The sequence below is a fragment of the Rhea pennata genome, chromosome 5 (genome assembly GCF_028389875.1).
Source record: "Rhea pennata isolate bPtePen1 chromosome 5, bPtePen1.pri, whole genome shotgun sequence".
NCBI lineage: Eukaryota > Metazoa > Chordata > Aves > Rheiformes > Rheidae > Rhea > Rhea pennata.
In genome coordinates, this window is record NC_084667.1 from 32,477,855 (window position 1) to 32,505,742 (window position 27,888).

Below are 27,888 nucleotides of genomic sequence, written 5' to 3' on the forward strand. Positions count from 1 at the left end.
AGCGGGCAACTAGTTGGCTGAGAAGTCAGCAGGACTGCAAAACTTTACACATGGATGTGTGTAAAAGTTTGACGTATTTACTTCCAATAACCAGGCGGGTGGGTGATTCCTCTGCAGTCTTGAGAACTTATGAGTAGATTATCAGCAGACTCACTACTGTGCTGATCTGGTAGAAGGACAAGGACATGACAGTAGAAGACAAATCTCAGCTCAAATGTGACAGAAATTACCTGGACCTTAGAAGAGCAGCTGCCACCCACCTGTCATCCAAAGAGGAGGGAAGCATCGATCTGTTCAGAAGCGCTGCACAGGGAACAATGGTGCAGGGGCTAATGTAAGCCCAAATCTCACTCATCTCTTCTCCAGGAGTACTTTGTCTTGCTCTGGGAGCTGTCCCACTGGTAGAAAACAACAGATTAAGAGACAGCCTAATAGAAGTAAAGTTGGCGGAATATGAAAATCAGCAATTAAGGTTTTTCTCACTAATTCTTGATCTGTGCGGTGGCCCTTTTGCTTCAACTCAAGGAGCTGTTAGTTTGCATTTCATGTCTAAGGAAATTAGGTGGTGAATTCCTATGTCAGAAATTAAAGGAAGCTGTTGATCTCACGGGGTTTACATTTCCTTGTTAAAGGTCAAGCTGAATACTGTTGAGCAGCAGAGCACTAGTATTTCCAAGGTATGAAGTGCAAAGTAAGACACTGCAATTTACCACCCAGTATATGAATGAAGAAAATGGTATAATTTCTTACCTGCAGCTCTTTCCTAGACATGCATTATTGTGCTGTAGATATTGGAGACAGGAAATTATTACAGAAATGACTCGAGGATTTCAGAGAGTGAGATACAACTTTATTTCTTCAAATACAAAACTGCTCACATCTAGTCAGTTTAGACACAGCCAATATGTTGTAGCACCTCATATTATACCTAGTGATAACAGTGCCAAAGATTTAAAAATAGGGACAAGGATTTAAAAATCAACAAATCCCTTATAAGTTAGTGAGTCATTTACAGAAAAGATTGAACCGCAAGAACACTCATAACCAAACATACTTGTTTAAATATATTCCCAATACAAGCCAGCCATATTAAATGGAGCTGTGAACAGTGCACGTAGCTTCACTTTCTTTTTCCCTCCTCCTCTACTCTCACCACATGCAAAGGCCTACTTTAAATTACCCAAAATTTATTCTCCTCCCAAGTCACCTGCACAGTTCATTTTTGGATCAAACCTTGTGAGTACTTTAGTATCAGTCAGAGCAACAGTAACTAGGCAGGATTTTCCACCCAAGAGTCCACAGACACACATACAAGACCTGCAGTTTTGGGTGAAGCATGTGTTATTACCACATATCATACAAGAAAGTAACTTTTTGAACAGACCATGTTCTGAGGTCCCTCAAATGGTGACGGCCCTCAGTTGCTGCTGCCTTTAATACTTGCAGGGACTGAAACCTTTGGAGCTAAAAGGAGAACATCTGTTCACTCCTCTTTGGTGCCTGGTTTTCAGGTATCTGCAGGAAACTGAAATCTCAGGCCAGCGTACCCTCGGCTGTGCCTCGGCCCCGCTCAGTGCACGTGGTGCGCCATGTCCCTGTGCCACCCTGCCTCCTCTTTGGAGGCCAGCAACACTGACAAAGATTACGGGACTTTGTTAATTGAAAAGCTGAACTGAAAAAAAACACCCTTTGCTGATACAGCGGGAGGTGGCTGTGCTTAATTCCCTTGCCATGCCAAGCACTAAGAAAAGGTTTGCTTAACAAATTTAAAAAATGACCCTGGAAGCATTATGGCTCTCCATTTTCTACAGCAGAATGACAGATATTTTAGACAGTGTTATTTTGCTGGATTACATGAGGCTTCTGGTACAGTGAGAAAATCCAGAAAATTTCTTCACAACACTAGAAATGCCAGCAGATTTCAGAGAAAATTAAAATATGTATTGCTGTCCTGTCTGCTCCTACTTTGTGTCAATCTTAAGTAATAGAGTTAATTTAAAAATCAATTACTGCAATCCATCTCAATAAAAATATAACCTAACAATCAAGTATGATCTGCATATGAATGCCAGGAAAAGATGGCAGAGGGTAATTCTGGAACCCATTCAGGGATTCTGCTGTATCCTTCCATTGTGAAAAAAGACAAATCATATTGTTGAAGCTCTGCATGCTATGCCAGAAAGGTATTCCTTCAGGTTTACAGTAATTGAGAATGTTGTTTAAACCTTAATTTGTATTTTGCTCCCAACTACTTACTGGATTGATAAAAATATCTACTGTGTGAGGCACAGCTTTACCTATACATACCTTTTAGAAATACATTTTTGTTCATCAAAATCAGAGACAACACCCAAAGTATAAAATATAACCAGACACTTACTCCCTTTAAACAGTCCAATAAATAAATATAAATACATAAATATTGCAGAACAACAGTGTTTTCCTTTCACCAGTAGAGGTATATTATTCATCTGTGGACAATTGTAAAATTTTGTTTTTATCTTTAAAATTATATTTTCAATTTCTTACAATACATCAGAAACTTAAGATAATTCATAAACTACTGTAAAAAAATCCAGTGTGTCTGTTACCCTGCAAGTAGTCACCAAGAGGCTTTAGCTTAAAGCTTTTGTATGAAGAACTCTTCTAGCTTTGGTTATACTATAGGCATCTGTAACAAATAAGCACCATTCATGAAGCAATGAGAACATCAGATCTTAGTCAGAGCATGAGGTAAAATAATAGTAAAAAAAAAGAAAAGAAAAAAGAAAAAACAGTTTTTCAGTCTCTTTCTTTTTTTTGGGGGGGGGGGGGCGGGGGTTGAAAGTGTAGATTCAGTTGGGAACACTACCAATCTTAAATTGCAGAATTATCTCAGATTTAAGAAAGCACTTAAAATGTGCTGTATAGTAAGGATAATTTTTGCACATCTGCTATGCCAATGGCTATAAATGCATGTAGATAAAAGATACTTCCTTTAAGTTAAAGAAAAAAGAAAAAGAAAAAAAAGACAAAAGACATGTACATTCCCCTCGAGAAGCAATATAAATATAGTTTAAATATAACAACAGAATTTTCTATGTAATGTTGGCATTACAAAACTCAGTATTTTTAGTCATGCTTTTGTGGAATTGTTATCCAAGAGACCTCTAACTGCTATACCACTCACGGTGCCCTATAATACTATTTGTGATATAGTTTACCAAGCATGCTAATTATAAAGCACACCCTATCAGTACTAATCAGTTCTGGATTGCTATTTTTAAAACATTATTCAGTGTATTTTAGGGATGAACTTAATCTGTAACACACAACAATTTGAGCTTTTAACAGTCTTTTAAGGGTAGTCACCTCTTAGATATTCCCTTATCATTTTACAAAATGCAGGAATTAATATTGCATTATCTTCTTGTTCAAAAACGTACAATGCACTAAAACTTACAAATATCTAGGAAAAATTAATTTCTGATATTGTATTTACAGTAGTTATAATGATTACATATAATAGATATAGTTATTAGTCAAAAGATCCTTCCTCCACCAGAAATAAAAACTAACCTTATTTTTATATGAGATGCTTGCATTCTGACCTTTAAATAGTTCACTATGGCTCAGCTGTGCCAAAATATTACCAAAACCACACAGAGATTCAGATAAATGGAAGGAAAATAATGCCACTGCAAAAATGCTAAATCACGTCATCATGTTTCTAGGGAACTCTATTCTTAGGATTAAAATAAAATTCCAAGAAAGCAGAGTTCCTATTTCACTTTCACAGAACATGATGCTCATCTGACAGGTAAATTCAATCTCATTCTTTATCTTTAGCTTGATAGTGAGGTATAGATATTTATTGCTGGAACTCCTCTGTGAGGCTAGACTCACTCCAGTGGGAGCAAAGAAGCTACTTAGAAGCTTTTGATAACAAAATAGCATACTTTCCAAATAAACTGATTTTAAATTTGAATTCCTTCATTTTCCAGATGACTGTATCTCCATGATTATGAATATTGCTGAAATTCTATTTATTCACATGTGGCTGCTTAAATCCTGCTCAGCTGATAGCCCCTAGGTAATAGAAAGTTTTCAAAGTGCTGATCTTCCGTTTTTTCTTTCACTCTCTGTTCCTCTAAGGTAGACACGAGTATGTCCCGTTGTTCAACCACTTTCATCATCTCAGTAAAAATTTCACCTTCCTCATTCAGATGCATCTCATCTTTAAGGCTGTCTAAGAGATCACAAAACAAGAAATTAAAATCCAGATCACTACGTTGTTAGGCTTTGCATTTTAACTGCTGGTGTGCAGCTTGAATTAATATTATATTCAACAAGAAATGAAGTCAATAGCAGTTAATCATTTTTAATGCTGCAGTTCAGGGATAATTTCTTCTGCATTTGGGATGTTTAAAGTTGAATAAGGCCTCTAATGTTTACAGTAGACCATTTAGCAAAACTTACACTGTGGAAGTGATAGGAAAACCACTACTAATTTATAAAAACATGTATAAAGATTACACCATAACTGCAATGCTATATTGCAGATAGCAATTACCACATTAGGATGTAAGATGTAAGGTAACAGCATTTAAGCTGGATTTTGTATTTAGTTTGGAAATGGTGATATGCCTAACAATGAAATGTAGAACTTGTAAGAAAATGAAAGTGTTTTCAGGAAAAGCATTGAAAACTAAAATCATTTACAATCTGCATCCTTGGAAAAGAACAGGATATTTTGGTGTTTTCAGCGGTACGTAACCACCCCTTCTTCCCCGCATTCTTCCTCCTACACTCTTTTCTTTCTTTTGTTTGGATACAGAGGTTTCAAAAAAGCACGCCTAATGCTCATTCATGATGTGTAAACACTTGTCATTTCAGGGTTTGAACCATTTCCTATAGGATGTTCTCTGGTGAGACATAATGCAGTAAGGTGGTTATTGCATGTTGCAGAGTCAAGGTAGTCACCTTTAGGAGGTATTTTTGACTTTTTATTACATTGTTCTTATTGCCTTTAGTTCTAGCTTCTATCTTGTGTTTTCTTTAAAGTCTTTCATAGAAGAACAAATACTGAATGAAAGAAAAAGCCCAAACTGCAAATCCAAGCATCTGACTACAATAGTTTGGGGCTACTTTAACACTGTTGTTGATATAAAGGTGTTTTGTTAAGAAAAAGGTATTTGTTTTTAGGTGACTGAAGACATCACTTGCCATAGCTACCCATCCTCACATAATAATTGGATGTTGCTGCCTATACAGCACAGTCGGTGGAATCAGATGCGTGGACGCTTTTGATCTACTTCCATGTAGAACTGGGCAGGCAAGCATAGCTGTTGTCACTAGGAGGCTGAACCGTGCAGTATGAAAGCAGACAGCAAGAGCTGCCACGCTGCATTTTGCTGGCTGCACCGCGCACGCACAAGAGCACAGAAGGAACCACCTCAGCCAGGCAGGTCCTCTCCAAGGCAAGCGTGCCCTCCCCCCGCCCACCACGGCGGCCGGGGACTGCTGTGGGAGATTAACATCCTCTCCCATCTGACTTACCATCCACGGCCATTTTCTCCCTCAGCTTCTGTTCCAGCCTGCTCTGGTGGTCCTCCAGTTCTAGTTCTTGGGCTCTGAGTACAATGAAAAGCACATCAAAGCGTAAGCTGGCATCAGGATCAAAAGGGATGTAGCTAAATTCACAACTCTGCCTTTCACAGCCAGTGCTGCCCATGCTATTATAAACATACACTTTAATTTATTTAAAATTGATGATGATAGCTTATCAGAGTTGGCCAATATTTTCAAAAATTGATAATAAAAAAATTTCTAAGCTGTCAGGCATCCAAAGAGTTTTAAAACTGGAAGGTAGCAATCCTCCATGATTGATAAATTGATAAACTGGATTTTGGCTCTCCTATCTTTTTTTTTTTTTTTTTTTTTTTTTTGTCTTTTTTTTAATGATTTGTTTTATACCTCTTTCGTGATTAGTACTGCTGCTCTATTACTATGAAGATGTTTCTTTCTTAGCACTACCTCTGCTCTATAAAAAGAATTTTTCTCTCATAGGACTAGTATTTAAGAGAATTGTGTGGCTGTTACGAATCTGACATAATATGGAAAATAGGTGATATAATATCCTCTCTCATTTGTTATTACTTTCCCCACTACTACTACTATCGCTATATTTGCGCATATATATATAATTATAGCCAAGAGTATGTATATTTTGTGTATCCAGCATTTTCTCCTCACAGTCAGTTAAGGCTAAAAGCTTTGCCTGTGCCAGCACTCCCACAGCAACACCAGCAGCACCGATACCATCTTTTGCGTTACGTATCAGCTGAACCACCCTCAGACCTTGTTAAGGCCTCTGTGCAGCTGAGCTTTGCTGGTTGTACCAAAACCATGACTCTGAATGGGATCGAACACTCCCACAAATGAAGCGTCCTGCTAGACCCTCCGCACAGGAGTGACTCCTCAGGCAAGGGAACTAGCACTCGTGAATGCATACAGAAAACAGCATTTTTCCAGAACAGTCCTGTAGTGATAAACGCAGCCTGGTATTGCACTTTTGACTCTCCTTTCCAGGCAGCGCTAGAAGGGAGCATTGCTGCCCCAAAGCCCAAGGACAATCTAAGGGGAAAGGGAAGATTTGTCCCCGGCAGCATCAGCACCAGCTGGGAGAAACCAGCAGATTTCCCAGTGATTGGCGGCTCCTCCGCACGCAGCAGCTCACTGGGCAACGCAGGAACGACAAAGGCCACAGACGGCCTGTGCCGGAGCGAAATCCTGGGCCTCTGCAGCTCCCGTCACCTTCCCACACAGCCCCAGAAATAGCACGTGCAGAGAAAACAGCTGGCAGTCGCCTACACTTCCGAGTACGTTTCCAAGGAGGTAAGGTGAGGGAGCACCGCCAATGTTGTTTCCATCAGTCATAAACAGTGGCATCTGAGACAGTTTCTGCTTGCTTGGTATGCCACTCACATCATCTCTAGTGAATTCCTAGATCCTTTTCTCCAATAAAAACTGAAACGAGCAGTCCGGCTACTTTTCTTCCACAGAAGAAAATGCTCAACTGTTTGTTAGACCACATTATGGAAAGGCAGAACGTCCATAAGCAATAGTGTCTCACAGTATCTGATAGGACTGAAATAATTGATCCACTGTGAAAGGGAAGGACAAGGAAGAGTCAGCTGAAAATGCATGTTCAGAATAGTTTGTAGGCATTTTACTCTGGGACCCAGGAAGGGGAAAGAAGTGCGGAATCTCTGTGTCGTAGTACGCTCTGCACAGCAAAGCGGCAACTTAGCTCAGTGACAGGAACTACGTGTATCAGGAGGAAAAATTCATCACTTTAGATCGAATGCAAACACATTTTTCCCCTCTCCTCTCCAAATCTTTACTGCTAATGCAACTACTCCTTGTCCTTACTTACATAATCAAGAGCTCAGACTCATAACGCATTAATTTATTCTTCTCCAAGACCAGCTCAAACCATTCATGCAGCATCTGAGTTTCATCCTGTGTGCCTGAGTCTGTAAAATACAGGAGGTAAGCATACATTATTGGGTTTCCTCCCTACACTTCTGCAACTTTAGTTCACTTTAAGTGATCTTCATTTGTAAAGCTGGGTGAACCCTATGTAGATTTCTTTGCTCTATGTAACTTATATCAATATTGTTCTGTATAACATTCCTGTCTGCTGTTGGTTGAGAGCTGTAGTTTATTGTAGTTAAAGACGTACAAGATTTTAAGCTGCGGAGAAGAATATCTCTTCCTCCCTCCCCTCTCCCACCTTAAAAATACTTTTGTTTTTTGGAAGTTAGCAGGTCTCTCTTTTTTTTCTTTTTCCCTTCATATAGTTTTCTTTTCTTTTTTTTTTTTTTTTTTAAGGGCACTCTTACTTTCTCTTCATTCTGCCTTTGATGACATAGTTTCTTTGTTGCTACTAGGCTCCAGCAGCTGAATTATATATATAAATGGCTATCCCATTAACACAGCCAGACTTCAAGATGTACAGGCTGGCAAGTATCAACATAGTCCTTTCTCCCAGTGGGCACCACATGCACAATCAAATCCCCTACAAATTCCCATTCATTTGCCAACTGGCCTTTAAATCTGCATCTGCTTTGATTGACTCAAAAGGCTGTGGCACAGGAAGATCTATTATTATTGGGGTTTTTTTTGTAGCACCGGGAGGCGAGGGCACCACTGTGGCAGGTGCTTTACAGACACGTAACAAAAGGTGGCCTCTCTCCCAAAGAGCTCGCAGCCTGACTCTGCTTTGTTGCAGAGGAGGAGAGATTCTTCTTTCACCAGGCAAGAGTCTTGACTGCTCCTAAAATGCAGCCCAAATAAAAATCTTTGGCCATTAAGAGCCCCCCCCCCCTTTTTTCCAAGTGACAAATCAGAGCAGATTACAGGACTTCTGCTCTTTCGCCTTCCTCAAACCATCACCATTTGCTTTCATTCCCCAGTGCTGATGGACAACCACAGCAATACCGATTGCTGGAAACACACCTCCCAAAACATGCTGCACCCATCCTCATCAGTTGTCAGAAAAGAGTGATAACTTACAGACATCTTATTCTGCTCCAGATTTATGCAAATTCTGGGCACAGTAACAGTGTCCGGCCATTCTTAATAATCTTTTCTAATAACAGAATTCCTTTGGTCCAGTTTGCCACATGCACCCAGCAGTTGTGCGTGAGCAACGCTGTTGTGGTGTGGCAGCTCTCAGCCATGAGGCAGGAGCTTTCCTCCTCTAGCTCGGAGGAAATATGCCTACAGTACCTTCAGCGCGTCGAGTGTTTCACAGCCATTCAGCCAGAAGCAAGGTGACACACCGGCCACTTCAGGAGCATCAAACCAACAACTGTCCAGGGCTACTATCTTGATGAGTAGTAGTTGCTCACCCCACTGACACTACTGCTTTGAGTGGGAAGCACAGACAGAGGGACATGGGACAAAACCAAGGAGGTGCCTCTGGCAGACAAAAGCATACAGCTCCTTTCCTCGATCGTTATGTCGTGCTACCAGGTAACTAAACAAAAAATCTCCATAAATGAGTTGGTCTATTTTCTCTAATGCCTTGGATGGAGATTGCTGTAATTTCTTCTGCTTTAACAGGCCTACACTTTTATTTCAGATGATTGAGAGTTGTGAAACTTGAAGACATAGCCAGCAGTCCTGGACAACTCAGCACTGACTCGGATGCTGCCTTCTTGTCATTTTGAAATAAACTTTGTCCATAGCTCCTCAAAATTGTTCCCTTGCCTCTAGGGCTTTGGCCATCCCTCACTTTAAAGTCAAAGCTGGGATGTGGATTCCACTCAAGAACAGTAGCTTATAGCCTGTCTCCTTCAATGATCTCACCCAGTGCAGTCCTTCAACAATCTTCAAAAACAGGAAGGAAATGCTGTCCGATATTTGCGATCCCCAGCCCATTTGTGTGCATTCATTAGACACTGCCAGTTGAGAAAGCCAACTGCCAGGTGGCAGTGCAGGAAGAAGTGTCTGAGGACCCAGCACTGAGGAGAGGACTGATGTTTGTGCAGAGAAGCTTCTGCAACCTTCAGTCAGGGTTTGAGCCTGATTTGGCATTACTGTGAGATAAAGCAGCAGGAGAAGGAAGAAAAAAAAAAAAAAAAAAAAGAAAAAGTCCAACTTCTGCACGAATCCATTAAAACTTTGCAGTAATTGATGTGCTTCTATGGGATGTTCTGGTTCAGCAAATGGTGACAAAAGATGTCTTGTCAGAATGACCGCTGGTAGTGCTCACTGGGACATGGCAACGGCAGCTTCTCACAGATTCAATGCAGGGATGCAGTATTAATATTCTGAGCCTTATGGCTTCATATGCCACCATCAGAAGTTAAAATCAAGATCTGATTTATCTTATTGACAACAAAAACATTCCTACTATAGGTAGGCGTAAGTTCTGCACATACACAGAAGATTGCTATTCCCTGTGTTTACTGCTTTCTTGATTAGGTAAAAATATCCCTTTTTAAACATGTGGTTTGACTGATGTAAGCAAAGAGTAACACACTTTGCAAAATGTCACTCATTTTAGCAAAACTCTCAGTAGAAGCTGAAATAAAAATAGTCTCTCTCTTCCCCTCTCCTTTTCCATACTACAGAATTCCCCCTTAGTGTCTCTGGGGGAGGATTGTTATTATTAATAATGCTAATAGTTATTTAAGTCTGTTGGAGTGTTTTATGCCTTCCAAAGGCAGAACAAGGCAATGAAGTCTTTCGCATACAGTGGTAAGACAGATCTTTTTAAAGGTTAAATGGATAACAACTCCTAAGTTTGTTTTGTGAGTCAGGTTGGCTTTTTGTTACAATATTGCTTAAGCAAAATTTACCTTCTGTTTTATCCATGTCTCTTTTAGCTTAGATCTCATTTGAAAGTCAGATATTCTTTTAATTATATGCATATGTATTTCTATATACACCAATTTTGAGAGAATAGCAGACTGTAAAGGAGTATGTCCTGTTCGCCAAACCTCAACCTCCCATTCTGCAGAACAACACAGTGCTATCCCCACATACAGCAGTAAAGGGGGATTTTTGTGAGTCAGCTCCCTTGTAGGAATGGCTAACCCTCATGTTCCTCATTGATACAAATTTTGAGCTGACCTCTTTTGAAAGTTCTAAACAGTAAGAATCACTGAAATACAAAATCAAAAGCTAACTGCAATATGCGCAGATATTTCCTCATCTTCCAAGACAAAGATTTTTCTTATGTTCTCTCAATACAGATTTTCTTCTTTATCATCATTCTTCATAATTTGTTTAGTCAACTGATCAATTATGCTAATTTCAGGAGAAAATGTGTTTTTAAATCTTCAATTTTGTATTTTCTTGTAGGCAGAAGATCTTTATAAGCCTTCACAAATGTCAATGGAAAACAAAACTGTGGTACATTAATGATTTAGTATTTGGTATTTAGAAACAGAATAAAGGGAATAAGGTACATGAAAAATTATTCACAGGACTGATATCATTTCTTTTTTTTTTCTTTTCTTTTTTTTTCTTTTTTTTTTTTAAAAAAAAAACACATGAATTGTTGTCACTACAATTAGAAGATCATCAAAGCCTCAGTTTGCTCATCAGTCTTCATGGCAGTTGTTTCACACCCACGCATGTTCTCTTCTAATTCAGTTCAGGAGCTAATGAATAACTCCCACTAACAAAGGCGCCATTCATTCCCTGCTTACATAATTATTAGAGGAGAGTTGCGTAAATGTCACTGAAGACTAGTGTTTGCAGGCCTGTCTCTAAATTTGGTTATTCACAACCTTTGCAGCTCAATATTATTGCTGAACTGTGATCGCTTTCTAATTACCGTAATAATACCTATTAAATCACTTGAATTACATAAGCACAGATCTCCTTAAATACAACTTAACCTAATAAGCGGTGGTCACTCATTAAACAATAATGGCCATTATTTTTAAAAAGGTTGAAAGGAATATTAAGCTCACCGATTCCTGCATCATGACACATATGTTATTACAAGCAACAAAGCACTCGCATTTTTATGGCTACTTTGGGAAACTTGGGGCTTCATGCTTTTGCACCAGATGTTATTGAGCCACAGTAAATGTCCTACATTTCAGTATCTGCCCTATTTGTAACTGGCCACCTACACACAAACAATCAACAGGAGAAAAAAATAGCACTTTCACCTTAATGAGAGCAATTCAATTACTAAGGATGAGAAGAGAATGAGAAGCATCAATCTCTTGGCAGACAGCCTTCTTTAGGAAACGCAATTGTCAAAACAGCCAAAACAAGAGGTGGCTGAAGGCCATTTATCCTGCTTCTATCCCAAGAAGTTAGCATCTATCCCAAGAGTTAGCAGTCTCTTGACCCTCCATACTTTTGGCATCTAGAAAAATCCCAACTCCTTTTGCAGATCAGCAATAATGGAAAAAGGTTAACACTCAAAATCCTCAAAATCTCTTAAGGAGACTTGCTTAAAGATGGTAAAGTAGCTGCTATTTGATAACTTACTGTGTTTATATTTAAGAAAAAAAAAAGGATGTTAGCCTTTTAAATAACACTTAAGATAAGCTAGCACTGTTTTTTTTTTTTTTTTTAAAAAAAAAGCAGTTAAAAATAAAAAAATAGAGCAGTGAGAAGCACACAAGTTCTTACTGCTTTTAATCTGGACGAACGCTTTTGCCAAAGTGGTTAGTTCAGCATTAGAACTGTGGTCATAACTGGTCAAAAAAATATAGCATTTAAAAAACCAGCACAGAGTGACTGTGCCAGGTTACCTAGCTAGGATGACAGAATCAGGAGCTAAAACATGTCTATGTTTTCAGCGTCGTGTAACTGCCTGAAATGAAAGCAGGAGGCTTTGCCGCTCTCCGGCAGAGGGGTCTGGCAGGAGCTCGCGCTCCACTGCCCACCTGGCCCTGCGCAGACCCCACGCCGCGGTGGCACCCGGCCGGCCGCGCCGTGCTCCCGGCCCCGCGGGACACGGGCTCGGGCGAGTGGGGCCAGAGCAGCACCCGGGCCATCTCCTGTCCCTCAGGGCAAAGCTGTGCCCTTGGGGTCCGCGCGGCTACACGCTGCTGCTGCTTGGCCACCGGCCGCGGTCATATTACTGACATTTCACGCTCAAGGAAAAGTCATTAAGGGCTCTGTTAGAGGCCCAGGTGGCTGGCTTGGTAACTGAGTCACAGCACCTAGAAACGTCACTGATTCCCTGTGGGAGATGAAACTAAGCTTGGGATGGGATTTTAAAAAAAGTATATTCAGGTTGAAAACCAAGTCAAATAATCCAAATCTGAGATAACCAACAGAAATTTATAGTATGCAGCTCAGAGGTGCTTACGCTATAATTTGTACTGATCTCTATTTCTATTGCTAAAACACCTCTGCATTTAAAAGGGTTATTAAAAAAAAAGAACAACAAGCACTCTGCTTCATTTACCTGATTCTCCTCTTAGTTTTCTCTCCAGTTTGACGCCAAAAATCTCTAGAGCTCTTTGTCTTTCCTCCAACTCTTCTAGCTGGCGCTGGATTGCCTGCAAAATTATAATGATGTGAAAGCTACAGACATAGCTTAAAAATTCAGAGACAAAGGATGGTCTCAGTGGTTAGAACAACAGCTTGAACAGGTCTCTGAGGATTCATGGGATTTTCAAACTCATTAAGTGTGTATTAGGCGCCTAAGCAATTTAATAATTCCACTAGGTATCTAGCTGTATTTTTAATACAGATAAATATCTTAGGTAGTAATAGACCCTCAGTATTTCAGAGCTTTAGTTCTCCTATTGTAGCCTGGAAATCGCAGTGTTTCCGTACCTCCCAGGGTGAGAAAGGTGAACACCTCGCACATTCAGAGTACACCTTCGAGATGCTAGGAGGGCAAAGCTCATCTAAATACTTAAGATTTGCAGCTAAAAAGCTTTGTTAGTCATTTCGTTGTCCATGGGGTTTTTGCTGTTTTTGCTTTAACATCTCACATAAGCTTTTGACACAGGAAGGAAAGGGTCTAATAGCTAGAAAGTGACAATTCAGTGGTACTTCCGAAAGGACTTTTGCATTCACTGACCCATTCCCTTTAAAACAGACAAAGATTTTCAGAGGTGCCATACGGGCAATGGGTATAGACGCCTTTAAAGATCGAATTGCCAAAGGTAAGCAAGCCCTCGGCAGTTTTGGTATCGGGCTACATTAGGGCGTATCAAGCCAAACGCTCAGGAACAGCCTAACAGACACAAAAGTTTGAAAAGTATGGACTTGAATATTATTTCCATAAAGCAGTAAACTCAGGGAAGGCATGTGCATATCTATTTTTTCCTTAAAATCATTTACATCTCTCAGATCAAAATTGTTACACAGTTGTTCGTTCTTTGAATTAAATTAGATATTATTTTTCTTTCCAGTTAGTTTTATTCTGTCATTGATTTATTAGTAAAGGTTAGATACTAGCGTTTTCTAAAATCCACTGTGGTACAAACACAAAATTTCTCTCTTTTACAGTCCTACATTTTGCAAATGGAGCGATGTCCACAAAAAAACAGGGATTTCAGTTTTGAATCAGAGAAACAACCTGTTACTCTTCCCGGGACACACTTGGATTTGACGCACGCCGAAGCGCGACGCCCCACCACACATGCCTTACTGCTCCCGCCGTTTTGGGCGGATTTCAGCACAGAGGGCAGCGCGCCCCGGCGCGGAGCCAGGCGAGGCGTTAGAGCCCCGCTCGGTCCCCCCCGTCCTCGCGAGCCGCTCTCGGGAGACAAACGGGACGTTGCGGAGTGCACGTCACCTGCGCCTTGTGAAGCCTCTTCAGCTCCTCTTGTTTAATCAGTTGCTTTGTCTCCTTCTCCAGCTTCCTCCTCCTTCTCAGGCTCCCTTTCGCCTACGAGAGTAAAGAGCGAAAAGGCAGCAATCACGGCACGATTATGCCATTACACATTTTTGTGAGCCTTTCGCAGAGTCCCAGAGCGGTGGCAGGACGGCACCTCGGCCAACCCTGCTCAGAGCCGGGCCCGCCGCCGTGGGGGCCGCGGGCACCCTCCACGTAGGAATATTTTGATTCATTTGCCTGCGTTGCCTGCTGCCCCAGCCAGCTGCGGGTGCCCCGGGCTGCGGTCGTCCTGCTTACAAGGAGGCAGGATATCTGAGCACAGCAGACAAGAGGATTAAAAACCAAACAAGTCGGGAAGCTGTTAAAACTTTTCCCACCGAATTTTAGCAGTCAAAGACAGTGGTCAGGGCAAAGCAGCGGACCACGCCGGCACGAGAAGATGCACTGAGCGGTGGCTGAAAGAAGCAGACAAACCGAGCAGCGGGCGCGCGGCAGGATGAGCAATGCTGAAGCTGAGGCACCGTGAACATCTCGTGGCAGCGCCTGCTTGGCACAGGCAGGAGCAGGGGAAGGGAGGAACTGCAAAAAAACCCAGATGCGGTGCTATGCTCTCTGCTCTGGAACCCTTTTCTCCAAAACAAAATCTAAAATCCACCCAAAACACCCCACAAGCATGAAAAGTTTAAGCAGCTGTTACACCCACATGTGCTGATAAGTTTTCCAAAGCACAGCGGCGGCCCCAGCTCTGCCCCAAAGGGCCCTCTGCCATGACCGTCCATCCGTCTGTCCGTCCGCCCCCGAGGCTGCTGCCCGGGGCGGGCGCGCTCCCCACGCGGGCGGCGGGCGCTCCGGCTCCCGGGGCCGCCCGCGCAGCCCGGTTTGCGCCCCAAGCCCCACCTCGCTTTCGGGCGGCCGCTCGCTTGCGGTTTTCTTTCTGTCGCAGGCCATAACCCGAAACGCCTCCATAATAAACCAGCAATCGCGCTGCCGACGTCCCCGCGACAGGGGAGAGCTGAACACGTTTCCCGTGAGCTACTGAGCGAATAAAAGCTCTGTTTCTTCAAACCAGAGAGGAGCACCAAGGCTTCGGGGCGCAGGGAGGGAGCCCGTGCCGCACACGGCACGCGGGCGACCCTACGGCTCGAGCCCCGGCGCTGATCAGAATAAACACAGCGTTTTCCACGCAATCTGCCTGCAGCGCCGCTCAAATGAAGTTGCATTTCCCCAAGGGAAATCTGCATCTGTTTGGTTTAATTTTTTCAATGGTTTGCTTGTTGGGCTGCATATTAAAACCACTTAAGAGTGCAGCTTCAAAGTGGTTTCAGTTAAACATGTCTGTTTTTCAAATTAAGACCTTCTCTGTCAACATTGGTGTTACCTGGGGGAATTAAAGATCCTGAGAGGAAAAAGAAATTTTGATGTTCATCTATCATAAAGAGTTTTAATGGAGTTTTCTATCCATGACAAGTAATCTCTGCCGAAAAAGCAGTCCAATTCCCACTTTGAAAAATTGCTGTGTATTAAATATAGATCAAATTCATCTGATGAATCTTAAATATAGTCCAGTCAAGGAAATGTCTTTTTACTTCAAAGTAAAGGTTACCTTGTGTGTTAATGAAGCCTTGGATTCAAATTCATCATCAGAGGAAGAAGAACACTCAGCAGCCTGTCTTCTGACAGGTAGGCCTGTACAGCCTAAAATGCAAGAACAAAATAGTCGGTGAAGAAGAAAATACTATTCTTAAGCTTATATAGACACTTTGCACCTGCCTTGAGCTCTACTCAGCAGCACCTAGAGCAATATGGAAATTTGTATGATTGTGTTAATTAGATTTTTGGTCATTGTCAGGAACTCTGCCTGTTTATATTTGATTTTTTTAAGCATTATAAACAAATCAATTAAGCCCTTAAGCTCCCTGTACGCAACATGCTGTTCTGAATGCATTTAACATTCATTAAAATGCATATCTGAAGTTAGCCATATTACCTAAATGATTGTATAAGGCTCACTATACAGTGTAATTGAATGCAAAAAGTCTGAGCCAGCTCTTAAACAAATTACCCTTATGTGGCTTGTAGCATCTGGCACCCATTTTTACTACATGACATCTGCTCAGTGTAAAATAGTTGGCGTCAGAATGTCTGGTCATATAAAAAAATCGCAAATGTAATCAGAAGCAAATGGACTAAGAGAACAAGGTTTTATCACACAGCCTCATGCAACATAAATATTTCATTAATTATGTCTAAACAAACGTCACTTATTTTTCTGCTTTAGGAATATTATCACATCATTGAACTGTTGATTAAAATGCCATAATAAGTCAGGAAAATCCATACAGCACAACAATGCACTCCATAAGGAAACTCAAAAGCTGTCTTTGGAAGAAGCATGTTTTCAGAATTATAAATTAAATTACATTTAATTGCAGCAATTTTATCATGCCTGTTTTCCCAACATCTTGTTTCAACTGGGTGTAAATATTTGAATTTCTTCTTAATTTGTCTAATTCATAGCCTCATTCTCTTTATTTAAGAAAATAAGACTGCTCTTGGAACATCTGTCTCTACACTTCAACCTGCTACAACGTTAATGATTAACATCTGAGCAGCATCTTGAAAATGTACATTTTTTAAACCTATCAGTGTCACTTTTCTTAGTATCTGCTAGGTTACAGCTGGTTTTCTACAGGCAAGTTGTATGCAGATTTAAATCCCTTCCTACTGTCTCAATGCAAACACTTCCTCATTCTTTCAGGATCTCAATCCTGAAACAGGATTTCTGTCTCAAAACATAATTTAAAATCAGGACCCATGAAACAGTCAGTGAAAGCAAATTCAAGTATTTTGAGACAGGAATTTTGTTTTTTCCTATTTATCTCTATTTTAGAAACACTGGGTCCTTGTTCTCCACGAAGCAGCAAGCTCACAGGGCTGGGCAGAGCAGAAGGCTCCTGCACCCGTCCCGCCGGACAGACCCTCGGCAGCAATGCTAGCCCCTGCTAGCGAGAGGGGTGAGCAGCGGTGGCATTGGCAGAGGTGGTCCTGAGCACCCTGGGCCATACCCCAGCACTGGCAGACATCCTGCCTGCCCATCCCAGCACCTACCAAGGGCTCCTCTGCTGGGGCGCAGCTGCCAGAGGTGCTACGGGCAGATGCAGCGGGGCCGACAGCCGCAAGCACATCCAGGTCCCCACCAGCACGGGAGGTGGAGGAAGTCCTGGGGGACTCGCAGCTGCCTTTGTCTGAGGACTTAACTCACCCATCTCGTCCCTCCCACATAACCAAACCTGTGCAGTAGCTACGCTGCAGCCACGCTGCCAGGGAAATCCAGTCCCCCAGTACACGGCCAGTAAACCTTACGGGACGCCCCAGGGGGGCCAGCAGCACAATCAATTATGTGCTCCCTTTCTTCTCTTGGTCGTGGGAATAAATGATTGCTTCCCCACGCCGCCCTCTTTGAGCGATGTCAATGATTTAAGAAGTGTTACAAGGTCTAGAGGAAAGGCAGCCTGCTGTAACACTGGAGCTCCTGCCTCTCTCTCCGGGGCTGACTCGGGCTGTTTGCCTTTCTGCAGTGGGGGGAAGGTCACTGACCTCCCAAAGAGCTTGAAGCAAGGGACACCTCACGAGCATGAGGAAGTCAGTGTCTTTGCAGGAAACAGATTCACAACATCCACAGTCCTCACAACACACATCTGCTAGGAAGTGCCAGGTACGTGCATCCTCCTCCACTGAGAAAAGCCATCTAGATAGTTCAGAACCTGCTCAGCCACTCCTGTGGGACAGCCTCTTTCTGACTGAACAGCAACGTCCTTCAGAGGGGTCGTCTCCACCTGCAAAGTCCATGGGAAGCAGCAGCACCAGAAACCGCTCAGTGACGCTGCATGTGATAGATCTAGCTGGGTGCACTGACAGTTGCTTAGGGTTTCTATCACACTTACCTGCATAGAGATTCTGCAGTACACATGCTGACATCTTTACTAATCCTTCCTGACTTTTCTACCTTACAGTAGCTACTAGCTAGTTTGGGCAAGAGCCCTTCCCAGCATACCTGATTTATAGCTGCCAAATCACAGGGAAGTGAGCAGTAATCCATGTTATCGAAGACGACAGTATCACACAGCATGTTTCCAAGTACAAAGTTGTAGAGAACATCCAGTTCTTTACATTGGGACCTGGTGTCCTCATGCACATATGTCAAAAGATGGAAGATAAGTGACATCTATATAACTAAAACTTCTTCCTATGGCCAGTTCCTTACAGCTTGGTTATCTAAGGGTGGGTCTCAAAGACATTCTGCTTTAGCCTCAGCATGCTGCCACCACATGCTGCCCCTGGTAAGACTCTCATTGAATTCAGTGGGAACAACTGGATCAGGGTTAAGTGCTTCTGGGAATCCCTCCCTTAATACAGAAACCAAATGGTACTGCTTTTCCTAAGACACTTGAGATCCTCTGAACAAATAAGATGGTGTCGTATGAAGTTGTAGCCCCTATTAGATGGGGGGCACTACTGATTGTCCTCAAGATGTGTATGGAAAAACACCGCCGTCGTAGCACCGTGCGTCACAGTCACCTGCGTCTCCTGGAGCGCGTTACATCTCAGCAGTGGCTGCACTCTAGATACACAAACTGCTGCAACAGGCACTAAGCACTCCAGTAGCAGTATGTTATACTAGTGCAGTGGCTTCTTCTGTAAGTGTCCAAGATTGCTTATATTTTACAGTTGCTGAAGCTAATTATGGACACTTTAGTGTTTAATAACAGAGAGGCAAACCTACATCTGTCTCTCAGGGCACTGCTCTGCTGGTACTGGTGTCACGAAACCAGGCAGGAGCTTGCACAGGCCATGAGATGAGAAGAAAGGTCAGCAGAAATCAAGCATGGGCTTGGCTATTTGGCTTCATATTTCTGCTTCTCCACAGATTTCTTACATGGTCTTTGGCATGTGATTATCTTCCTGTGTCTCAGTTCCCATTCTAAAATGTAAAATCACTGGAATAACTGTGTCCTAGCAGAGAAGAATACTGCAAACACAGTAGTGAAAAGATACAGTAACAGGAACCATGCCTGAATCTAAAATGTCAGCAAGTAATCCCGTTTTTAATCTGAAACTGCGTAAATCCAGCAAGCGGGGTTCATAAGATGTCTTAGTTCTTTTTCAGCTGAACTAGTAGTTCTGCCTAATTAAATGAGCCATGTAAACAAAATAGTCATAACTCCCACTTGCCTCAAAAGGTCCTGAACCTACTGCCTGACGATTAAGAGCCTGAGAACCATTACAAGCGGTAACATTTTCTGCTGCTATACAAAGAGCAGATTTAAGTATTGTAATACAATAATTCTCATCAAATCTAAGTGACTTTTCTAAGAATGTTTTCATGCTTTTCTTGCTCTGTCAGTGACACAAATATTTCTTCCAGTTCTTCATGACTACCAAGAAGCAAACCTTGAGTCACCAGAATCTACCAATAAACAATTCCCTTTTGAGCAGATCTTTGGTAGGTCTGTCTAAGTTAAAGTAAACTAAATCCTGGATCTGCATTTGCGTCTCATTAAAAACATACCCAGCAACTGATTACCACATATACACACCAGTACAAAAAAAGAAACACTCAGCTGACTGCAGCTTTCTCATATAAACCTGCTTAGTTCTCTTTTCACTGTTTTTTCTTTTAGTATTGATTGGTTTTAGTGGTTTTAGTATCTAAAGATGAGCTTATGACTAACCTAGCACTTTGCTTTGGCATTTTTCTTTGTCTTTTTTTTTTTTTTTTAATTTCAAAAAAAACAATTGGCTTACGATAGGTCAATTAGCCATCTGATTATCAGTTATAGATATATCTTTTTTTTAAGTTCAGGTTAGAACCCCAGGAAAGAATCTGAGAACATAACCCTCCAAGATATTTGAGGAGTAAGTCAAAAAATTTGCATTGCATCCAGAAACTTAAGGGTCATCATTTGGTGGGACATATATATTCTACAAGTAAATGCAGTTACAAAATTTTTTTTCTTCTTCTTTTTTTTAAAAAAAAGAAAAAAAAAACACCAAAGCCTTACTGAAAGCAGTGCACGAAGCCCTGTTCCTTCAGTGAGGACTGTCCTAGGGCCTGGGCAGGTAGTCTTGACAGGCAGATCTCTAAACAGCCCCAAATTTCCAAGTATCTCTGAGGAACAGTTCTCATAAAACAGAGCACAGTGTTAGCCAGAAACTTTTTACGCTGGGCCTTGGCTGATTTATACTGAAGCCTTTACCTAAAGGTTTGAGTGACAGATGATCTGCTGTGAGTAATGAAGGGCCTCTGTTTCAGCACGCTGAGCTTTAGCTTGGGGGCTGAACACCAAAACATAAAAGCAGCCGTGCAGGGTCAGACTGAAGGTCCCTCCAGCCCACAAACTGCCTTCAGCAGCAGGTGTCAAGAAACATTAGTTGCACGGGGCCATCACACGTGATTCTTCCCTTTAACACTCGCCCAGCCTCCAAGCATTTTCAGCTCAGAAGCTTCCTAAATTGCACGTGGTTTCTAAGCATTTATCTAATCCTCAGTGATTCCTCTTCCACGAACTTGCCCAGCCTCATCTGGATCCCACATAATCCCACATTTATCATCCACATCATTCTTCAGCTCCACAGGCCAACTGCCCACTGAGGAAGGAGTCACCTGGGTAACATAAGACCAACCATTCTTGCACGGAACAGGAGTGTCTGGCCCTAAACAGGACAGAAAAGCTCTTCTGGAGCCAGGAGGAAGATGAGCAAAGATTCTCATTAAATTGATTTCTGCAAGGCAGTGGGAGTCTTTAAAAACAAACAAACAAAAAAATCCTTGCATGGCAGAGGAAGGTAGCACATTATTATATTACCCTCTTTTTCATAATTTTTAAATGTAAATAAAGCATAGCAGTACTGAAACCTATCAGAAACATTTTCCATTTCACTAGGAATACAACATATCATTTGTTGTAATACATGCAGTTAAAAGCAAGTCATCTTTGCTTAGTTGATGGGCAATGAATTGGTGTAGATTCAAAAGCAGCGTCCCATTCAAGTCCATATTGTGAGAAGCGTGAACACCAGCAGCTCTCTCACGTCAGTGCAGTCCTTAGCTTCCTCTAAGCCAATGGGGACTCCTAGCTTTGTGAGCTGTTAGAAAAAGGATGCTCCAAAAGTCTGACCCACAAATTCAGAAACGAGTTGGAGCTATTCCATTGATTTCAATGAGCTTCAGATCAAGTCTCTCATACACAGTGAGGATATCTTCCTTACTGTATGCAACACTTCTAAAGCAGAGAAGATACAAAGAGGAGCTGGCAGCTCAACAGAAACATCTCTGTGGCTTCATATATTCTCTGTTCCTTGTACATGCATTATTTTACACATAGATTGTTATTTTAATGCTGCAGTTTGGGTTACAATTTAATAAGGTAAGCCACAAATGGGTATGCCAATAAAATTCAATAGCTTATTGAGTTAAATAACCGTGACTTTGTACAGTGAGATGATGGAAAGGTGGATTATGTAGAAAGACAGGTGGGAGTAACTCTCATATCTTATATTTTATACTTCAAACTTTGCTGCACTTAATTCTTTCCAAGCCTGCTCTCAGATTACTCAGATTACTTTGAGCAATGATTAAAAGGCATCAATTTTCATGTTTGTTTGCAAAGGGAAGATTAGTATTAAAATTGCAAACAAGGCTAAGAAATATTGATGCAGGACAAACATGAAAATTGATGCCTTTTAATCATTGCTCAAAGTAACAGACGCACAGGTCAGGTTAGGTTCGTATGGTACTTCCTCCTCTCAAAATAAAAGAACAAGGGGATATTAACGACCCTACAGAGCCTCTGCAAGTATGTCTGCTGTCCGACCCCTATGACAGCATATAGAGAGGAAGAGACACCTGCTGAGAAAGCAGATGCACAGAGCAAAGTCTTTTGTTACTGTAGCTGTTATTGTATATTGCTCCAGTACCTGAGCTTGCTAACTTAAAGGACAGCTAATACATTTCACAGTACACCAAAGTTTTCAGTGCTATCCCTTGCACTTGCCTGCTTTGCTTCCCCTTTCACAAGATACTCAACATCACAGCAGCAACTGTTCCTGTCGTTAAGTCTTCCTATGTATAGGGAAACTCTAAATTAAACATACAACACAACAGAAATGGATCTGAATAGCACATATGCCCTTTAAATATTAAGTGTTTTTATCTGAAGTAAATAATCCTACTCAGGTCCTCACCTGCAGAAGGATAATTCAGCCTTTCTTCTGGAGAACAGTCCTCAGCGAAAGGCAGAGATGATGCGAAGGAATTCCTTTCTCTTTCACTGACTTTACTTCTCAATCTTTCAAAGAACATCCCAAGACTATTCTTCTGTGCAGAATCATCCAGGTTGTCTTTGCAGGGGTTGTTCTTGGGTTCTGGGGGTGAAACGAGGTATTTTTCATTACAAATTAATAGGTCATCCATAGGAGCCCTTGGCAGAGTCTCTTTAAAGGTAAACTTTTCTAGAAGTCCTGGGACATCCTCCATCCTAGTAGTACAAGATGATTTCTGAGGTTTATCAGCCATCATGGAAGACATGCTATGAGGACTGTAGATTAGGCATGTTGCCTCCTGGGTGTCATCCCTTGGAGCTATCTCTTCAGAGACAACAGAAGAATTAAATAGACTTAGGCTCCCATTTCCTAAATATTCTCCTGCCTGCTCCCCTGCTTTAAGCTCCTGTGGCTGCGTGTTATTAGCTCTATTATTGTTCGTCTGCCTTAGGGAATGGCCAAGAGCGTTAGGGAAGCTGAAGAAAGCGTGTTCTGGAGAGGCTTTGGCTTTGCTGTGTGAGTTCTGCTTCAGCCCTTCTGGGGGCGAGGTCAGGGGCTCTAAAATGGACCTCCTTATGGCACTGGCGATCAGCCTCAGCGGTGACCTAGGCCGGCCGGCCACACGTTCTTTGGTGGCTGCGTCCGGGCGCCCCCAAGCACCTTTTGTGTCAGCTGGCAAAGCTGGCGGCAGAGCACTGTTTGCAAGTAAGAGAGGCGTGGGACAAGTGGATGGTTTGAACACATCTTTTCTCCTGGCAGCATCCTTCTCTGAGATCCCCATCAGTCTTCGGCGTTGATGCTCCAGACTGGCTCCATCTAAGTCTGCCCTGTTTGAATCATGTAACGCGGGCTGCTGTTCTGTGTAAAGCGTCAGCCTCCTAGTTATCCTCCTCTTTGCCTCCTTTAACTCTTGCTCATGTTTTTCCTTTAGGTGCCTTGTATTTTTCTCACTGTTTTCTTCCAAATACGCAGACAGTACTTCTGTCTTCCTATTAAAATCTTCTGGTTCAGAGGTATATTCCTGTTTTTTTTCATTCCAGTCCTGGATGGCATGTTTCCCCGTTTCACCATCTATGTTTTCAGGCTCAGAAAAATCAGTAGCTAGTGTCCCATTCCCAGGAAGTGTCAGCGAAGTACATCTCGCATTGCCATGAAACGGGCCATGAGGCACATAGAAACAGATATCTTCAGGTATCATCTCTCTGGCTTTTTCTCTTCTTTGAAATACTGGGCTGTAGGGCTTGAAATGCCCTCTTGTAACTTCTGGAGATTTCTTGTAAGAAGACAACTGTCAAGTGTATGGAAAAGTGATGATTTTAGTGGTAGAAAATATAGTTCACTGTATCTTTCACTTTATAGAATATTTTAATCTTAATTTCAATCTTAACATCAATACACACAATATTTATTCTATATATAATAGGTACACACACACATATGCAAGTGATAATGCAATAAGAAGAAAAGCTTTTCTCCCTAAAGAGCTAATATTTCTGTAGGAGGGGAGATTTAATGCTACTGGAAATTTAGCTGTCTAAAAAAATGTAATTCATTCTAAGAGCATGTCATATCTTTATGAATTGCCTGAGGATTTTCCTTGGAAAGAAACAATCCTCTCTACAGCAAAATAAACAAAAGCATATCTAATATCGTCTCCTGTGTGCACTTCGGTTGCATCATGTTAGAGTTTACGGCAACCATAAGAGGCCATAATCTATCTTCTCCAACTGCTTTTATAGTATTGCATGCCTACATAGTACAGGTAGAAATGACCAAAGTGACCTAGAAATGGGTAAAATGGAAGGCAATAGTTTAAAACAATCGATTCAATTAGTTTGGCCTTGTAAGTTATTTTTTGGTGAAGATTTAAATTCATTCTTCTTGAAATCTTCAGTGAAGACAGCAATAAGGATAAATGTCCACATTATCTAGTCAGTAGACCAAAAGCTAGAGAGTTTTTTCTTTCTTAAAAGTGAAGGAATTTTGTTCTCAATGCTACGTTATCATGGATAGTTAGAAGATTTAATTCTTGTTTCCACTTAGGTTCCAAATTCCTGAATGCACATAGGTAAAGCCATTAATCTGTCTGTCTTCCCATGCCCTAGATGCATAGGAAGTAAAGTAATAACAATTACTCCTTGTTTCACAGTTGAGTTTGATGACTAAAAGTAATATCGGCCAGGAGTGGAAGCTGCGACACGGAGAGTGAGCGATCTTCCCTTCTGCACAGCACGACATGCAGCATTTTACCGTGCTGCTCTCACGGGACCGCGGTTTCCTGGCCCCATTGTCCTGGACCGGATTTTGAACCAGCACCGTGGACATGGAAGACTTGATTTTTTTTCCTTTTTTTTATTTTTTAATAATGCAGACCCTGAGGTCAAGCAATTTTCATCATGTTTAACCTGAGGGCGAGGACCTGGGTTGGTCCCTGCTCTGCCTGGCTCTCAGTCAGAGTCTGAGTCAGAACCTCTCTCCACTCAGGACTGTTGGTCACGACTCCTGCCTGGGGTGCAGGCTTACAGCAGGCCCACCCTTCCTCATGTTTAAAAAAAATACATGTAATAAAGTAGAAAACACAAAGGCAAGCCAAAATCCTAAAGGAAGCTGAAAGTGCTACTGATAGGTGGGAGATTTGGAGTCAAGGGCCTGCTCCAAATTACACAGAAAAATAAGTCCTCTGGCCTCTGGATGCAAATACTACACATGAGACACCGTTGTCTACAGGCTATATGGCCTAAAACCTCCCAGTGCCCTGGGCCCACGTTCCCTACGGCCGGTACTGTGCAGCTCTCGACTTACCTTGGCTCACCCAACTGCTCCCCAGGGCCCCTGGGAGCTGGCTACTGCAAGGACAAAAGCTACTTGAAAGAGCAGAGGATGCTCAGATGACCTGCTGAGAGCAGGCAGGCACCAGTAACTGCTACATTTGTTTGGCTCTCCACAGTTTTCCTTCATACCTGCGTTTGGGAGTGATCCTTGCCAAGAGCACTTTGACAGCTGGCTGAGCTGTCCTTCGACTGCAGCCCATTTTTCCTGCTAGACAGCAAAGGGAAATCTGCCAAAGACAGACAAATTTTACCGTTGCATTCATGTTATTTTTGCTTTAAGTAAAGTTTGCAGTTAACGAACGAGAGCAAAAAAGAGTCATCTGGCTATAGCTTTACCCTGAACAGCTTAATTAAAATAATGGAGCTTATATCCTCACTCGCATATTTGCACACTACACCAAATACATGTTGACATTTTCAGAAGTGAGCCTGAATTTCTTTCTTTTGGCTGAAAGAAGCAGCTCAAGAGTTTCAGGAAGCTATCTGAAAACTCAGTCCTCTTTTGATCTCTGAAAGCACCTTAAAAACAGAGGCAGTCAAAATAATAAGCTACTTTTGAAGCTTTGGTTACTTCTGAGAAATGAAGAAAAACAGATGACTCATGCAAACATTGTCTACCAGAATGAGAAAGAAGTAAGAAATGTAACTGTCTATGGGCAGCAAGGCCAGAATTAATCTTACAGCCTCCATTATAAGCCAGAGTAACGAGTAGCGGGCTGAGGGCTCTTGTACACTCGAGCAAAGTTATTTAATTGCTAAAGGCCTTGAACCAAAACTAGAAAAGACTTACACATGCTGAAAGAAAGAGTAGGTAGGTAACTTGTACCTGAATGGAGTTAGCAGAGCTCACTAATATTTGTGTGTGTGAGAATAAATCATCTTTGAACAAAGCAAAAATATTCTTTAGTCAAGATATTACCATGCCAAGCTTTACCATGGCAAGTATAATTACAACTGAATTATTAACTCTAAAATGCAACTATTAATTCCAAAACCCCAAAGGGTTCACAATGTAAACTCTAGTTCTTCTATATGGAGATTAAAAGCTACGTAAGAGCAAAAGCTGCACAGCAGGGACAGAGTACATGAGGGTGCAGTGAAGCAGGAAAATGACCTACAGTTCTTGCATGCGGACTGAGAGAAGCAAAGGAAAAGAGGCCGAGTTTCCTTTTGCCTAAATATCTCACCTGTTTGTTTCCAATCGTGATGAAATTTGCTATGTTAAATCAAGAACTGAGGAATGTGCTGAGCTGGAATTCATCAAGAGGCCTCCAGCAGGGACCAGCAGAAAGAGGCTGAACTAAGACACATTCAATATTTGTTACCCACATAAGAGGGATACCACAATTCTGATCAGCTCCCATTTTTGCTTTCTAAATATTTTAGCAGGAAAATAAATAAATTATATAAATTCGCAGGAAAAAAAAAACAAAACAAAAACTTCAAATAATTTCAGATACCACACTGAGAAAGTCCCACAACGGTTCTCTAAGAAAATAGGATCAAACCTGAGATACTCCATCTTTACTTTCGTGGGTTATCTCTTCCCCAATTCTCACTCCCTAATGTGAAAGCAACCCCTCACTCCGGTGCTTCCTTTCCCACTTGCGACACTTCCGAAGCGGCTTGTGGCATCCTGATCTTCCTCCCCAACGCACAGAGTGCCCCGCTAACATCGGGGGGCTCTGGCACTGTATAAGTTTCTGAGTTTTACTGTAATTCAAATAATAAATACTTTGTAATTCATCTTTTGTTGTGATTCATTTGCGGTGGGTAACTCTGTTCCTTGATGATAAAAATCCTCCTGCAGCTCCTGAAATTGTTCTGTCCAGAGCCCTGCTCTTGGCTCTGCAAGTGAGAGCTCTCCTGGGCGCTGTTGGTGAAACCAGGGAGAGAAGCAGCACCCAGGTGAGACCTCTCTATTCCCACATGTAACAGAGGAAATTGGCTTTTTCCTCTGTGCTGTTTGGATTTCCTTATAGCAAACTGAGCCATGGGAAAATAAGAGAATCCAGCATTCAAAAAACAAAAACAAAAACTGTTACCTGTATAAATGACCCACGTGATTTTGATTTGGTCCACTAAAGCACTTTGCTTCCTAACATGGACAAATACAGCTGCTCAGCACGCTGAAGGGAAATCCAGCCACTTCAGCAGTGACAACCATAATGCTGGTAAAGGCTTAAATCCCACAGCTCGGGCTTCCACAGGAGAATTGCGCGTGTCTGTATGGAAAAACTGCTTCCCACTAAAACCCTCTTGGATGTGTGTTAGCTACAAAGACTGGGCTTGTGCATACAACATCAGCTAGTGTAATGTCACAGTTTGCTGTCTTTCAGAGAGATACACTGATTTATTCCCATCAAGACTCTGAACCTGTATTTGCAGCTTCACGCATTCAAAAACATGATTTTT

At 41.8% G+C, this 27,888-nt stretch overlaps 1 protein-coding gene across 1 annotated transcript in view; it reads right to left on the reverse strand.

The window, feature by feature from the left end:
• Positions 1 to 844: 844 nt before the first annotated feature.
• Positions 845 to 27,888, reverse strand: part of LOC134140747 (F-actin-monooxygenase MICAL2-like) — a 32,517-nt gene continuing 5,473 nt past the window's right edge. Inside the window, exons 4-11 of the mRNA XM_062576312.1 lie at positions 25,603 to 25,700; positions 22,565 to 23,930; positions 15,924 to 16,015; positions 14,279 to 14,371; positions 12,935 to 13,028; positions 7,418 to 7,517; positions 5,539 to 5,612; positions 845 to 4,228 (exon numbers count right to left, since the gene is read on the reverse strand). Of these exons, the coding sequence (XP_062432296.1) occupies positions 4,044 to 4,228; positions 5,539 to 5,612; positions 7,418 to 7,517; positions 12,935 to 13,028; positions 14,279 to 14,371; positions 15,924 to 16,015; positions 22,565 to 23,930; positions 25,603 to 25,700 (2,102 nt within the window). The 3' untranslated portion in view covers positions 845 to 4,043. The remainder of the gene's footprint in view (positions 4,229 to 5,538; positions 5,613 to 7,417; positions 7,518 to 12,934; positions 13,029 to 14,278; positions 14,372 to 15,923; positions 16,016 to 22,564; positions 23,931 to 25,602; positions 25,701 to 27,888) is intronic.